General features: G+C 41.5%; 1 protein-coding gene and 1 long non-coding RNA gene across 4 annotated transcripts in view; one reads left to right on the forward strand and one right to left on the reverse strand.

The window, feature by feature from the left end:
* The window catches only part of PAK5 (p21 (RAC1) activated kinase 5), a 308,227-nt gene that overhangs the window by 24,806 nt on the left and 266,314 nt on the right, over positions 1-17,107 (reverse strand). For both annotated transcript variants that reach the window (XM_019017569.3, XM_055372365.1), the window contains 2 exons: positions 3,707-4,198; positions 701-834 (listed from right to left, as the gene is read on the reverse strand). In XM_019017569.3, the coding sequence (XP_018873114.2) occupies positions 701-834; positions 3,707-4,198 (626 nt within the window). The remainder of the gene's footprint in view (positions 1-700; positions 835-3,706; positions 4,199-17,107) is intronic.
* On the forward strand, positions 786-15,901 carry LOC109024428 (uncharacterized). 2 transcript variants are annotated; one of them, XR_002003934.3, is made up of 5 exons: positions 786-911; positions 8,656-9,085; positions 10,128-10,246; positions 13,507-13,665; positions 15,285-15,901. It is a non-coding gene; the product is annotated as an uncharacterized lncRNA (long non-coding RNA). The 2 variants fall into 2 exon arrangements; XR_002003935.3 differs by lacking the exon at positions 13,507-13,665.

The following is a 17,107-nucleotide window of genomic DNA, read 5'->3' on the forward strand; positions in this document are numbered from 1 at the left end:
ATGTATCTTCTTAATTCTGCACAGGTATTATAATGTATTTCTCATCAGTGATGTGCCTGAGGGGATATATCTGAGCCACATTCATTTGTATCTTCTGCATCTCTACTACTTACAAAAGAGCCTGGCACATAAAAGGTGCTCAATAAATACTTAATGAAATGGCTGGAACTGGCACATCAGGGAGGGAAGTAGCTGAAGCAATAGGCTGGTAATTAACCATCGTTACTTGCAAGCATATTTTAAACCAGAGTTGCAGAATTTCTCTGTGCCACCCAGATTCATTATTTTGATACAAAACTTCAAGTGATCCTCTCCCTGTCCCTTCCTTCCCCTGGTATCCTTGGTGTCTTAGCATGCAGCAATGGTAGGGTAACTCAGGAGAATGAAATTCAGCTTTAGAAATCTATATAGGCAACAGGACATTCTATTATTTGTCACTGAAGCTTCATTCTTAGCAGGTTGCTTATTTTAAATCAATGGGTATTAATGTCCTTCTGAGGGCAGGGGGAACATTAACCAAATGAATGAACTACACATGCCTGAGAGCATAATGGGCCCTCTGGGGAATGTGGGGGAAAGCGTAGTCATAATCCCTGACTCCAAAGTGCCTGCAATTTATGAAGAGTTCATAGTCACTGCGGCTTTATCCTGGAGAAGAATAAGAAGCACCTCGAATTCTCTGGATAATAAAGAAGCTTACCTGGTGTGAGTCACAATGTCTGTCAAGGCACCACCTTCTAGAAACTCCATGACCACCCAGAGCTCATCGCCGACAAGGTAGCTGTTGTACATGTCAACCACATTGTCATGGTGGTAATCCCGCATGATCACGACCTGGGAAAACGGGAAAGATACTTTTGACTTGTGAAGATGAAGTTGCTTTTTGTTCTCTTGTGGCCACATCTACAATTGTAAGTAAACTGATTGAGAGGTACTGATTGTGGGGAAGTTGATTCAGAAAATCTATTACAGACAAAAAGCATCAAGGGTAGCTAGTAGAAATAAAAGGAATCAAGGTAGCAAATCTGAGAGAAAATGGCAGGTCACTCTGACATTGGAGAGACACAGAGAGAAAATGAAAACAAGTAGAACCAAAGGAAGATTTGCATTCACAAGAGGGAGTTTGGTTGACCATCTCTGGGGATATGATCAGATATCCCTAAGAGTCTCCTTTAGAATGCACTGTTCACAGTCCTCTGCTGGTTATCCTAGCAAAGGGCCACCAACTCGTAGTAATTGAGGGAATGAGTCCCACAAGTGAATGAAGTAAACTATCTATTATTAGAACTGGAGCCACATAAGACCAACTTAACTTCTCCTTGGAAGTAGGTATGGATTGAACTTGAGAGATATTTGGGCTGAATTGAAAGAATATATATTGAAGATAAAAATAAGTACGGCATAGAAATTAAAAAGGCTAAGGAGCCTGCTTGCTGGAGAGAGTTTCCAGAAATTGCTGCCCTGTGGCTGTTTCCACTCGAGTTTTCAGAGCTAGTGTTAAATAGTAAACTACAGAGTTATTTATCTACATCATATTGCTCTGTGTGTTCTGGCATTGTGGTTTGGAAAATAAATTCCAGAAACCAGGAATGGTGGACTGGAAAGATGCTGAAACCCAGTCACCTGGAACTCTCTGTGAGATTTGGAGCGTGTGTAAGAAATAAGCACCCGTGGGAGTTGGAGATGTGTGGAGGCCACTGGGGGCTTCATATGAGCCTCCATGATAAACAGAGTTCAAAATCACAGCTGAGTGCATTTGTACAGTGCCTGTTTATGGACCAAACACCTTCTTACTTCTCAGAGAATGGGAGTCCTTACAATAGAAAGACAAAGAGGTCAAGCAGCCGTAGATTGTTCTGGGAGTTAGAAGATGTGGATTGTACATGCTTTCCTGGAGACTAACATCTAACACTGATACCCTGACTTGATATTTTAGGACTTAGATCTCTCATCCACAAAAACTTATCTTTCCCCTCAATGCTTTCATAAAATTACTAAAAGAATATTACTCCAAAATACTTTATGTGTTTTCTAACATAATTACTCATGTTTCCCCACCTATTTTAGAGCTCTTAAGTGATAAGTTTAAAAGGTAAATGAGAAAGTGGAAGGTAAACGTTAAAGTACAACAAATATACAGAGAAGGGTTAATTCCTTAACATATCAATAGCTCTTACACATCAATAAAACAAATGCTAGCACCTTAATTGAAAACTGTGTACAGAACATATGATTTAGTGAAGAAATAAAAATGGCCTATAACCACATAAAATTAAATTTAGCTACACTAGTAATAAAAGTGCTAATGAAAACAGTAAGGTTTATTCATATCTAGCAGATGAACAGAGATAACATGACAGTATCAATGATGCTAGTGAAGGTGAAACAATACTATTGGTGAGGGTCTAGATTGGTACAAACTTTCTAGAAATTAACACTGTATATCATTTCTCTAAAAAAAGTACATATCATTTGATCTGTTCATCCTACTTCTAGGAATCTAATAAATTATCAGATATGAAGCCAAAGACTTGTGTGTAACAACACTCACTGCAAAATAATAAAAGTGACAAATTGGAAACAGTATAAATCAGAAACTGGTTTTAAATATGATACATGTATATGATAAAAGATTATTAAGCCATTAAAATTGTGTTTTGACATGTAGCTAATAGAATATGTTAATATATTTTATTTTACATTAATAAAAATAAGTAATGTATGCTGATATATTTTATTTAATATTAATTTTATTAGTATTAATGTTAACATTAGGTGAAATTTAGAAAGTCACAAAACCACATACATCTAAAGTTACCTCAAATTTATTAAATCAGTGACTGGTTTAATAAATTTGATACATGTATATGATAAAAGATTATAAGGCCATTAAAATGGTCATTAAATCTACTTTACATTAATAAATATAAGTAATACAGGTCAATATATTTTATGACATTAATTTTATTAGTATTCACGTTAATATTAATTGAAATTTAGAGAGTTACCAAACTACATATATAGAGAATTATCTCAAACAAAAGAAATTTGTAAACAGAAAAATATAGAAAGGAAACACTGAAATATTAATGTAGGCTATTCCTTGACTGGGATATCTGTGGGACATTTTCTTTACTTTCCATGTATTCTACAGGAATAATTCATTATTTTTATAGTTAGGAAAAATATTTTAAAGTTCCTAAAGGGTGATAGTCCATTGGTAAACTGACCCTGGTCTACTGTTTTAAAAATTGTTTATGGAGGGTATATTATGATATCATAGTAGTGTAAAATATATACATACTCATGTAGATACAGTGTAGCATAAGAGTTAGAATCCGCTAGACAGAGATTCAGATCCTAGCTCTACAGTCAACCTGCTTGACCCTGAGCCGGATCTCTTAACCTGAGTCAAGGTTTCCTTGTAAAAATGGTGATAACATCTTTCTGTCTCACAGAGTTGTTGTGAGGATCAAGCTAGATTAATGCTTAGTACAGTGGCTGATACACATGAAGTACTTTATAGAGGTAACAGCCATATATGTGCATAGAAAAAAGACTAGAAGGAAATATTACAGGGGACGCTATTTTTGTCTTTATATTTTCAGTGCTTTTCTAATGTCCTAAAATGTACATGTGTATAACTTTTGAAATGGGAAATAAATGTTACAAAGGAGAGAAAGGATGACCCAAACACACTCTTTACCTCATTGAAAAGCAGTTCTCGTCTCTGTTGCTTCCGGAGGTCCATTTTCTTCACTGCAACTTGTTTCCCTGTGTGTTTCTCGGTGGCGATGCATACGATGCCGGTTGAGCCTTCCCCGATTTTGATAAAGTTGTCCAAGTATTCCCTGGGGTCTCCTGGGCTGACCACCAGCTGCAGGGCCGCCCGAAACTGTTCATGGGACACCCTGGAGGGCTGCTGGTCGGAGCAGGAGCCCCAGCTGGGCGGCGGGTAGGTGCTGGATGAGAGGCTGAGGGAGCTCAGGTAGGAAGCCGTGGAGATGTACTGCGAACTGCTCTGCAGGGAGGGGTGATGGTACAAGGTGGCTTTGTGGTACCCAGACGGGTACTGGTGACTGCTTGAGGAATAGCCCGATTTGCTTTGACTTTGAGGTAGTTTGACAGGGCCCCTGGGGTAGGTGTCAGACCCTGACAGTGGAGGGCTGAGGACCATCTGTGCTCGATCATAATCCACCTGGGAAGACAGACATGGATAGAGAATATTCACATGCTAGATCTGAATGCCACAGCCGAGTGGTGAGTGAGCTGATTGACAGCTGGCAGAAGGAGGATCACCAGTGGGAGATGAGAGGATCTGGCTGGGGCACCAACAGGACCGGCCACACCTAGGGAAGGGCCTTCTGTGGTGCACGTGCACCACAGCAGGAGGTTACTTCACGTGTGTCATATCTAAGGTGTACTTGCTTGTTAAGCCCTATTTTCTTGTTCAGGAATGAAATACCTCATCCCTCATTAAAGGACATTAGTTTTCAGCCAGCATTTTTGGGAGACATTTCAGGGGTAGGAGGCCTTTTCCCATGCTTCTGAATTCACATACTAGAGGGTGGTATGGACATATATGTATAACACAGGTATAGCACAGCAGATGTAGGTACAGGGGAAAATATGACTCCCTGTGCTAAGTGGTGTGAACCACAGGGAGAACATGTGCAATGTTCTCACCAAATAAGTACAAATATAATTGAGAGTGATCAGACTTTGCAGGGGTATGTGTGAAATGAAAATGAGGCTAGACCCGAAAGAGACCCCAGCAAAGAACATCCACTCTGACTTGGAAGAGTGGGATGAGGGGATTTATTGGAGGAGAATGGGGAAGCCAGTGAGGAGATTACTGGTATATGATACAATATGTAGGTCCAGCAGTCACTTCTTGGAAAGAATCAGGAAGGAGCTCTGGCCACTCCAGGAATTGCTGAGGCCAGGATGGTAAAGATACCACATCTTGTCGTGTGGTATGCTCCTAGCACAGGGCAGAAAGTGCTAATCCATCAATGCACTCTGTTTTGGAAGATCCCGATGACAACACAGTGCTGGATACATAGAAGGTACTCAAAAAAGATTTGCTGATTGGACTTGAGGCTCTTTCTTAATGCAGTGACCCAGAAAGTCTCTATCACTCTACTGGGTGTAAATGGAATGGCATTAACTTATCCCACTCCCCTACCATCCACCCCAAGGACCTAGATCTATTCTAATATAGTAGCTACAAGCTACACGTGCCTATTTAAAGTAAACAAAAATAGATTAAAAATTAAAAATTCAGTTTCTCAATCACACTAGTCGCATTTTAAGAACTCAGTAGTTACCACATCACACAGTACACATGTAAAACATTTTCCTCATTGCAGAAAGGGCTATTGGATGGCACTATTCTAGATGAATTGATTGTTCCCATGCAGCACATTCATTCATTTATTTCAAAAATTAATATTTGAGCAACTATGATGTGCTATGCACTGTTTTAGGTGTGACGGGGAGGGTCCACCAACAGTCAAAATGAATGATATCTCTGCCCTCCTGGGGTTTATGCTCCAGAGAATGAAACAGATAATAATAAAGAAAACCAGTAAATATACAGTGTGTGTTTCAGTAGTAATGAATAATATAAAGAAAAATAAAGCAGAGTGAGGGGGTTGAAAGTAATGAGATGCCATCTTGGATAGGGTAGTCACAACAGAAGGACTCTCTGAGGGTGTTCCGTTGGAGCAGAAGCCTGGCTGAGTGAGGGAAAAAGCAAGATCCCTTTCCTAGGAGGGGTGGTTTGGGCAGTGGGAGTGGCACATGCAGGATTCTGAGGCAGATCCAGGCTTAGTTTTTGAGGAAGAGCAGACACTCAGCTATAGTGGAGAGTGTCCACTAAGGAAGATGGGCCGAGAAGCTGCCAGGGGACAGATCATGAAGACCTTGGCAAAGACGTTGGCTTTTGCTCCGAGTGAGGTGGGAAGCACTGGGGGTTGCTAAGCAGACAGGAATGACACAGTCTGACTCTCTGGCTGCTGGAGGAGAGACTTTGGTGGCAAGAGTGGAAACAGGGATGCCAGCAGCTTATCACCGTTAATGTGGGCTGAGATTAGGGTGGTTATTGTAGATGGGGTGAGAAATGGTGAAATCTAGGGCAGGATTTGAAGATGGAGCTAACAGGATTTGCTGATGGATTGGGTGAGATCTTGAAAGACAGGAATCAGAGATGGCTATCAGGATTTTGGCCTAAGCAACAGGCCATTTAATGAGATGAGGAATCCAGGGGCAGGAACAGGGCTTGTGGGGTGTGATAATCAGCTTCCAAATTGCTCTCAATGACCTGTGCCTCCTGACATTCATATTCCTATGTAGTCCCCTTCTACACTGTATTGGGATCAATCTGTGTGATCAAAGAAAAAGGCAGAGATGATGGCAAGTTCCTTTGCTTTCTTACATCATTTATTTTGGCTTTCACCAGCTGCCATGTCATGAGGACACTCAAGAATCCTTTGGAAGGGTTGGGTGCAGTAGCTCATGCCTGTAGTGCCAGAGCTTTGGGAGGCTAAAGCTGAAGGATCACTTGAGCCCAGGAGCTCAAGGCTGCAGTGAGCTATGATTGCACCACTGCACTCCAGCCTGGATGACAGAGTGAAACCTTGTCTCAGAAATAATAAAAGTAATAATAATAATAAAATAGAGAGGTCCATGCAGCAAGAAACTGAGGACTCCTGCTAAGAGCTAGCTAGAAATTGAGGCCTTCTGGCAAACAGCCATGTGAGCCATTCTGGAGGTGGATCCTCCAGGTCCAGTTGATCCTTCAGATGACTGTATTCCTGTTTGACACCTTGACTGCAACCTCATGAGAGATTCCAAGACAGAACCAATCAATCAGCTAAGCCCTCTCAATTTGTGACCTACAGAAACTGTGAAATAGTAAATGTTTGTTATTTAAAGTTTAGGGGAAATTAGTTGAACAGCACTATTTTTTGCTTCATGAGGCAGTTTGTTTTAAGCCATGAAGTTTTGGGATAATTTGTTATGCAGCGATATTGATAGCTAATACACGGTGGAAAATTAAGAGTTCTTTTAGCCATGTAAAGTTTGGGAGAGTGATTAGACATCCATGTGGAGGTGTCACTTAGGAGACTTAGACATGCCCCAAGTCCAGGGAAGAGTTAAGGCTAAAGACATGAATCTGAGAGTCATCAGTGTTTAGTTCATACTAAAAGCCATGATACTAAATGTGTAAGAGATGGTCTGAGGACCCCAACGTCTAGATACCAGAAAGAGCAGAGGGATCTTGCAAAAGGGAGCAGAGAAGGAGTGACAAGTGCTGTAGAAAGGAAACTAAGGAAGCAAGGTGTCCTGGAGCCAAGGGAGGAAAGTATTTCAAGAAGGAAGGGCTAATGAATCCTGTCAAATGCCACTGAGAAGTGGGATGGGGCATGTTGCTCACTGGATCTGGTGACATGGTAGAGGCAAGCAGGTGTTTCAAGCTCCTGCCCCACCACGATGCATAAGAAGGTGGTCATTCTATCACATCATGGAGCAATAACTGCACACAGTGGGCTCTTTAAAATTGCTACCATAGCACCATTCTCAGTCCCCCAACACTGCCCATTGGTTCTACAATGACAGTGCCTGGCCTGCTGAACATTCAGCAATGCAGCCCTTCCAGCTTCAAAAACACTACACTTCACTAGGTGAATTCACCACTCAGACAGCCTTGGCATCAACCAGCAGGAACCAGGGTAGCTGCTAAGCTGCCCTCCTGCCCTGGTTGCAGAGAGAACACATGCTTTTGACGGGCATAGGAATGAATTCTGACTGAAAATTTTAGTCAAGTCAACCTCTCTGAGTCTTAGTTTCCTTCTGACTCTGATAATTTTAGTCAAATCAGCCTCTGTGAGTCTTAGTTTCCTTATCCGTAAAATGGAACAATAATAATACTTACTTCCTTTGGTCACTGAACTCTAAAGGATCAAATACATATCAAAGTATTCAAACAATGACTGGCCAGTAAGTTCTACTTGGTGTTATTATTATATAAAATGCTTAGCACAGTAATGAGAATGCAAAATAAAATAAATAGTAACTGCAATATTATCAAACTAGCTAGCATTTATTGAAGACATACAATGCCCCTGTGGTATATATATTCCTATATATTAATACTCAAAGCAATAAGACAAGTTGTCTTTAACATTAATATATTGAACAATGTATAGTTAAAATATTCAAAAACAAGCTGATTCTTTTCAAAGCCTCTGTATTTGTGCTACACAAGGAAAACGTGTGTGTGTGAGTGTGTGTGTACGATGGAATGGGGAGAGAGAAGTGTCAGTGTAAGTTAAACAACTGGATTCTTCCTTCAATAAGCTCCAGATTAGTCAAGTCTAGGCTAGTCAGCAAGGCCAGGGTGTGAAGGGAAATAGTGTTTTGGCTTTTATTTCTGAAAGTGTGTCCTGGGAGCCATCACTTGCCATTATCACCCTGTGTCTTCCTTGGAGGACTGGCTCCTGTACTTTCAACGAAATTGAATTCATTCCCCACAAGCATGTATAACTGATCTCTGAAGATATATTAAAAATGGGAAAGCTGCATCCTGCAGGAATCACAAACACCGCTTTGCACTAATTTAGGCCACTTTTCTTCCTTATCATCTGTCAGCAGCATCATCAGAGTCCACCCTTAACAGCTGGCATATGACATAAAGAAGAAGCCTGCCTGCACCAAGGGGACAATTTCCAGGCAAAAATGGAATGCAGAGCTCTCTGCTGAAAGCTAACCATCTTCAAAATAGGCCATGAGACAAAAAGGTGTTGTTGTCTTTCATGGCTGCTGGTAAGAGGTGTAGACTCTTAAGCAATGGTTGAGGAACAGCCAGTATCACAAGAGACAATGTTTTGAATGAAACTCGAGGCATACTCATCAGAGAATGAACTGTTCACTTCAAGTGAGGGGACATGTGGTCTTCCCTCAGAGGACAAATAGCTGACTCTGTGAAGGAGAAATGCATGGGTGACCCCATTTGGGGCCACCAAGGTGCTGAACCATTGCCTTCTGTTGGATCTTAACCCACATGTGGGGTTCCATGATGGTGCGTATCACCAGCCCACACACTTTCAACAGGTCTTGTTCTTTTTATTCTGGGAATCAAGCAGGGGGCAACTGAATCCCATTTTGTGGTTGATTATATAGAGGCACAAGGAGACGAAACTGCCCCCAAGCAATGCAGGGCAAACAGCTCCACACTTCCAAGCTGACGACATAACCTAGTTCTTCTGCCGGGGTCAGTCCTTCACTCCCAGTGGGAGGGCGCCCAGCACACTGGCCCACAGGCCGACTCCCTTGCCTGCCTTGGCATTTCCAACATTCATGGTCACCTCCCTGGTCTGTATAATCAAGGCTGGGCATTCTCTCCTCACTAAAATACACAGCGGTTCTCCTAGGAGCCATCGTGGGGCCTCTTCTGTCAAGCAACTGCTCTGTTAGAAGTATATCCTTGCAGTAGTAACAAATATTTATAAGAATAATGATGTTTGATATTTGTTGAGTGCTTTCTACATGCCAGGGACTGTTCTAAGCACACTGTGTATATTCTTGCATGTAAACCTCAAGCTGGACAATTAAATAAGCTCTGTAATTCCTCCATTTTCTAGATAAGAAGACTGAGGCACAGTGGGTTTAAGTAGGTCATGCAAAGATCCCAAAGCTACAAAGAAGGGAGAACTGGGATTCAAATCCAGACAGAGTTGCTTCAGTACTTGGGTCCTTGAAAAATTCACAGAGATAGGCATGAATGATGGAGGGGGGGTGGGGGATGTGGTCTTAACAGGGGCGGGCAGAGTGGGCAATGACGACAACCACAGAGATAAAGCCTGGTCAGGGTGTTTCACTGGGGGCCCAGATATCTGGGCAGCCTGGGGCAAAATGCAAGAATTGGACCAGAACATGAGGGATGATAATGTCTAGGAGAGGGGGTGAAAGACAAATTAAGGGTTTTTTTTTTTTGGCTTGTTTGTTTTGAGCAGCTTTGGCTTAGAGAAATGAGCTAAAAAAAAGAGTAGTCATCACAGCAAAACGAGTTGATTATCTATGTACATCATTCATCATTTTCCTTTTCGTTTTGGTCAAAGCAGAACTCTGCATTGTTACAACACCACTCAGGCTTTCTTCTGTAAGTTCTTTCAAGGAAGACAGTGCAAACTTTCTTCTGTGATGAGACCTCCTCACATAGCTCTTGGACTTTCATAGTCATGTAAGTGTTCCATTCTAAGTTGTCTTTCTCATGATTGCCTATATTTGGAAGGCAGAAAACATAAATGATGAATTTGTCCATTCCTACTGTTTTACACACACATGTTCATGCATGTGAGAAAGATGTGCAAAGCAGTCCAGCTTAAACTGTGCAATCTTTTCTATGACCTGATTTACAAATACATTCTAGAAAAAAAATGAGTAGGCTTGAAGTTCATAAAAGCAGACCTATCTTTGGTATTGTGAAAGGGATTTGGGATCTGATTATTTAGTGAAAACACTATGCAGTGGAATGGGACTAGTGACACGAATGATATTTAATAAGCAAATCCAGCGTATCTCTCATCACCCATGATCCAAACCATTTCCAAAAGATTTATGTACATAGTTTACCCTTGCAGACCTTACAGCAAGGGCACGGAGTGCAGAGCAAGGGTGGGAAACCGCAATGTAAGAGAAAAAACAACAAAGGCATTCTTCCCATCCCTCCAAAGAGAACAGTGCTGTGATTTTGTGATAAGAGTAACTCCTTACAAAGGAGACCATGGTCTGCAAAGTTTTCAGGGGGATTTCCATATGGCATGATGTAATGAGAGAAGACCAGGTCAATCGTCTTGCAAATTATCACCCAGGCTGCTAAATTGCTTAGCTGCAGGGTTACCAGGTCATTAATTGTCATTGAAAATTGGATACATTTTAAGAAGGAATTCTCTCTACAGGAATCTTTAGAAATATTGACAAAATGAACAAGCAGTCGTGATTGTGATTTCCTCTTTTTTTTTTGAAATGGCTAATAACATACACTTGTTTTTTAGCTTCCTGACACTTTTTTGTATGCCATATAAATTAATTCTTTAAAAAATGTGCTTTGTCATGTCTCTATTCAAACATGATCAAAAAAGAAAAAGAGCAAAAAAGAATATATTATATAAGGGAATAAATAATCCCCAGTTAACAACTCAGCTGGACTACCTTTCTACAATGAGCTCAACATCTCTAAAGATAGGGTCAGACACAGGCTTGTGATGTATCAAAATTATAAATAATTATAGCGATGAATTCACTTAATCAATCAATTTCACCAGAGCTACGCTGGGGTGGACGGGGCATAAAACTCCACACAGCTATCAATTGCTCCGATTACAGCTGGCTGTCAGCCAGAATTCTCCTGATCCATGTTAGTTAAATGCACATTAATCTGAATTTGGCAGTGTAATCAAGGACCTAACTGAACTGTGAAATTGAATTCTGCAGTAGAACATAATTTGACCATTTTATGCCAAGTCTGGGGGGAAGAAAGCTTGGTTAGGGGAGGGTGGGAGAAAGAAGAGAAGGAAAAAAAAGTACTGCAGGAGCATCTATTTGGCACTGTGGCCTTCTGTTCTGAGGGCAGGGGGGCCGTGGCTAGAGCATGCTCGACTGGGGTGTGTGGACACAGCCACAGTGTGGGTCTGTGCCCACAGAATGAGGACTCGGAATGTTCCGTGAAGGATGGCGAGTTACAGGTAGTGGGCGGCAGCTGGTTCCAGTGCCTGAATGTGATGCTCCAATACACCTTTTCAGAGCACAGTAAAACAAAGACTGCTCATCTCGAAAATGAAAACGCCAGGCTGGGTGCTGCTTACTCTCCATAAATCAAATGCAAGATAAAAGTGAATCACAGTCCTCTATTATCTGAGCATGGAAAGGACATCTTAAATTGTCCTGACTTGACTCAAAGGAAAATTTAACAGGACCAGGCTTGGCTTTGGGAAGGGAAAACGACTGCTTGTAAGAATTCTGGAGAGAATCGTTAACTTGCATTCTCTGTAGGGACATGATAGAGACTGGCAATTAGGGGAATGGGACTCATTAAACCCTATAACTCGTCTGTCTCTCTGGTTGTGCCCTGCAAATGCACACTGAGAGTTGGACAAGTGGCTCATGACCCTACAAACTAGCAAAGCCCAGCTATATGAAGCAATGAATAAATCTGAGATGTGCAGGCTCAGGCATACGGGTATTCCAGGCTCTTCCTCCACCTCTGAATTGGCATATCCAATTAACCTCCCCCCCCCCCCAGTTGCTGCTTCAAACTCAAAGAATGTGTCTTCTATTCAAGAGCAGTGAGACAGAGCAGATTGGTCTGAGCTGCGATCCGTCATCGCCTGCAGTGATGTGGAGGGACTCTTCGTCTTTGGGGACTGGTTTGCAGCCTCAGAATATTGTTCAAATATGTCAGGGCCTCTGAGAGAGCTAGGAACGGACAATGCCAGGTTAAATTCATTTTGTTTTTAATTTGGTAATGGGAAAACCCATTCATAATGACCAAAATACAATTTATTTTGAATCACAAGAGCATTCATGGGAAGAAGTGTCCATTCATACACAAAGGACACCTAAAGTCTCCATCAGAAGGGACAGACATTAGAGACAGTGCACTCAGTCAGTCCTTGGATGTTTTATGAGCCTTAATGAAGACCCTATAGGTAAAGAAAACAAATCTAAATATATCCATTGTTATATTAAGTGATCAAGTGCTTCTCTCTTTCCCCCTCAGATTTTTAGTGCAGCCCATCAGTTTTCACTAGCACTGTCATTCCATAACCCATTAAACCCTGAATGGATCTCTGAACCGAGTTCTGCAGGGATCCTCAGAAGAAAAGAAGTTGCTGTTTTGTTGTTGGAGCCATGGTTGAATCTGGGCATGACAAGTACCACAAAGAACAGTAAATCATTAAATTATTGATGCGGGAAGACTGGGCCCACTGGTTCAAGTGCTTTTTCTTTCCAGGGAAAGCAAAGTGATAGCTAAACAGTGAAAACACATTGCACTGTTGACCCCAGAAGGAAGTGCCGGGAAATCACATCATCCTTTTCTTCCCATCCTTTTTGTTTTGTTTTGTTTTTTTAGACAGGGTCTCACTCTGTTGCCTAGGCTGGAGTGTAGTAGTGTAATTATAACTCACTGCAACCTTGAACTCCTGGGCTCAAAGGATTGTCTTGGCCTCCCCAGTAGCTAGGGCTACAGTTGTGTGCCACCATGCCCAGTTCAAAGTAGGTACTGAAACACTTTAGAGATGATGGAACTGATGCACAGAGAAGATCATACAGCTACTAAGGGCTTGAATCCAGGGAATCTGATTATAGAACTTGCATTTTTCTGTAATGGGTGAGAAAATCTGGATTATCTTTTAAAAAATCAAACAAGACTACCGCTTAAGGTCGAATAAATGCATATGAGCACCTTAGGGATTTCTGCACCTAACACTTCCTTTACAGCCCATAGTTCCAGCTTTTACCCACGGTTTACACTCTGGGTGACATTAAGGAACTTCTCAAGGATTCCATCCTACAGGATGGAAGAACAGGAAGAATAAACAGCATTCCATGGGCACAGAAAATCCACCTGTCAGTCACCACCCATTCTTCAACAGCAAGGTGAGGCTACCTGTAGGATTTGTGTCTGGGCCTGAAGATTTCATGTCCACCTTTCTGCCCCTGGATTTTCTTCTACAGAAATGAGAATATTCTGGAACACATAGACTTTGGAGTCAGTGGGACCTAGTTTGGAATCCTGACTCAGTTATTTGCCTTTATAAACTTGGGGAAGTCCACAAAGATTTGGAGTCTCAGCTTCCTCAACTGTAGAGCAGAGGTGATCCTGAATTCTTCTGGAATTGCAAAGATTAAGTTGAGTCATGTTTGCAAAATGCTTAGCACAGTGCTTGGAACAGAGTAACCCTCACCTCACTGCCACCATTCATCTACATGCTCCACATGTAGACTGATGTGTAGATTACTCATATTAGTAATTAAGCTGCTGTAATTTATCAACTTACTTAACCCTCATACTATATAATGAGACATGGGCTGTCTTTATCCTTATTTTGTACATAAAGAAGTGGGGGCACGGTTAAGCAACTTGTTCACCCAGTTAATAAGTGGCAATGTCAAGACTCAAACCCAGGCAGTTTATCTCCAAAATCTATACCCTTAACTGCCAAAACGTGCTTGATAAATGATAGCTATTGAACAGTTGTCCTTAACTGGGCCAAGTTTGCCCTCCTCTGCCTGTAGGACATTTGGCAGTGTCTGGGTATATTTTGGTTGTTAGGAGTGAGGGAGGGATGCTATGGACATCTAGAGGGGAACGGCCATGGATGCTGCTAAACATCCAATGATGCACAGGACAGCCTCCCACAGTGAAGAATTACTAGGTCCAAAATGTTCATAGTGTCAAGGTGGTGGACCCTGCTACAGAGTGAAAGGGGATGATGCAACCTAGTTGTGAAATTAATTGCTAATTAACTGCTAATGCAACTTCATTGCTTCAGGTATTAAAAGGAGCTTATAATCAGGCAGGTTGCAGGCTTTGCACCCACAGAAGCTGCCCCTGTGCTACTGGAAATGCATGCAATGTCTGGTAAAAGGCTTAAGCCCAAAGAGTTGGATCCCAGCTCTGCTGTGAGCATACTGAGCCTCTTAAAACCCATTTCCTCATCTGTACAAAGGGGTCAAGAATTCTTGCCTTACAGATCTGTGAGGCTCAACAAAACATGGCATGTATCTGGTACACAGCAAATGCTTAATGAACTGGTGGGATTGTTATGCTGGGGGCTTCTCAGTAGGGAACGGATGTGCTGGGCCAATACAAAGACACAAGTAGGTGGCTGCCTGGTCTCTGGAGAGCACAGGAATGAGCAAAGTCAAATACATGGCGGCAATTTCTCCAGCTAGCTTCCTTCCGTGGAAGGCAGATTTGTCTGCAGGCGAGGGTGGAAAACATTCTCTCTCCACATCTGGCAGTTTTCATAATTTTGTGATGGGTATGGTGCTATATGGTTTTTGTTTGGCTTTGCTTCCCACCCTCCCAACCCCAGGGTTTCATCTGCTTAGTTCCAGCAAAATACACTTAAATGTAGGGAGAGGAGGCCAATATCAACAGACTCATAACATTCTTGATTCCTGTCATGCTAGCAGGGAAATTAAGTAGGTAGATAACATTGAAGGATTTTTTTTTTCTGTGGGTTAACATTAATCTTTTTTTTTTTCTTTAGGACAAAATGTAAAACTGTGTCAAACACACACACACTCACGTATGACCCTCCTCATTTCTGCTTCATCTGGAGACCTACACAAGTTTTGTGCTTCCTTTTATTATTGGAGATGAAAACATGACCCAGCCTCCTTTAGGAGTCTCTGCAAGCAAGGCCGACTCATCTGAGTCGTGACCGCTATTTCTTCCCTCAGCTGGAAATCCAAATGTGATTGGTATACTCTAAGAGTACCGTTCTAAAGACACAGGCACCTCCGTCTTTTCAGAGAAATGTTGTATTTTTAATCAAGTAAACGTTTTAATTACTAACCTGCCTCCCACCTCTTATCCTCCCACAAAACACAAAACCTGCTCATGAATCTCTCACGAGTTTCCTGTGAAACATGGAGCAGCAGCTTGCTTCTTTGTATTTCTGATCATAAGGGCTGAACACCCTTGGTAGAAGTTCCCATGAGTGAATATGCTGTTTTTGTTGTTGTTGTTTTTGGTGAGCCACAATAGTTTGTGCATTGTTTCTGGGCTGGCAGAGCCTGATTTCAGGGCAGGTCTGCTTTATCTTATATTTGGAAGTCTGCAGAATAGAGAGAGCCTATAGGGAATTAAAGTGAATCACCCCTCCCACCCTTGTTCTTCTGTCACTTAGACTAAAGTTCTGGTGGCCACTGGGACTTCTCATGGATTTTCTTGGCAAATGCAGTCGAATCCCCGAGATAACATATGCCCAAATAATAGGAAAATATTGAGCAGGGAGAAACACCAGACTTAAGTTCTTGTCCTTGTTTTGCAACCAACTAATTATGAAACTGTAAGTGTGTCATGTGGCTCTCTGGGCCTCAGTTTCCCCTTCTAGGAAACGAGTGTGCAGGGATTGCTGGTGGTGACATTAAATCCCAAAAGCCCATGCTATGTGAAAATGTGGACTCAGGGATATCAGTTCATCCTTTTAAAAAAAAATAAAAATAAAAAAGAGAGAAGACTGAAACTCCAGAATTAAGAGTTCTAAAACTCTTGACCTCTAAAACTATTTGGACTATAGACATGTGTAGCCCACCCAATATTCATTTCCAACATCCAGGAAGAGCCAAATAAGGCTCCAGGGCCAAAATGCAGCATCATCTGGGCAATGTTTTCTCTGTAACTATGACTCCAAACAACTCCCTAACACAAATATGCAAATAAGCCACACACACAAAAAATCTTAGATAAAAAAATAACCACTGATGTTCAAAGCCTGAGGTTGTAACTCAATTCAGCTATAGAACATGTTAACTTATTTATTTCATATCACTCACAGAAATGCACAAGTGATATGCACAAGAAATGGAATAAACTATCTCATGTATCATGAGACATGCGTATGAGTTCAAGTAGATTTTGCTTGTGGTTAATTAGACGTCTTTCCAACAGTCATCCTGGCAAGCACATAGGAAGAGAAAGCAGTCATGATATCCTGAGTGTGGGTGTTCAAGTACATTAATACCACGAGATAAAAAAAAAAAAACACTGTCACTATGTGAATTTTAACTGGAGGAACATATCTCAGGCCTTTATTTATCAAGATTTGTTTTTAATTTTATATCCTGGGAACTAAGGTGACAGCTTTTTTGTTTCTTATAAAGAATGGCTGAAGTAAGTCCAACAATACACTTAAATGGCTTCTCTTCAACATCTTGGATGAGGTTAATGAGAAATAAGAAGCAAAGGAAAAATATCGACTATCTATAATCAATAAATCAGGTGAATGCAGGCAGGCTTGGGTTCCAGAGTTTTCTGTGCTGCTCACCAAACTGTCAAGAGTTTGGTAGAAATAAGGTACATGACTGC

This window comes from Gorilla gorilla, chromosome 21 (genome assembly GCF_029281585.2).
Source record: "Gorilla gorilla gorilla isolate KB3781 chromosome 21, NHGRI_mGorGor1-v2.1_pri, whole genome shotgun sequence".
NCBI classification, from domain to species: Eukaryota; Metazoa; Chordata; class Mammalia; order Primates; family Hominidae; genus Gorilla; species Gorilla gorilla.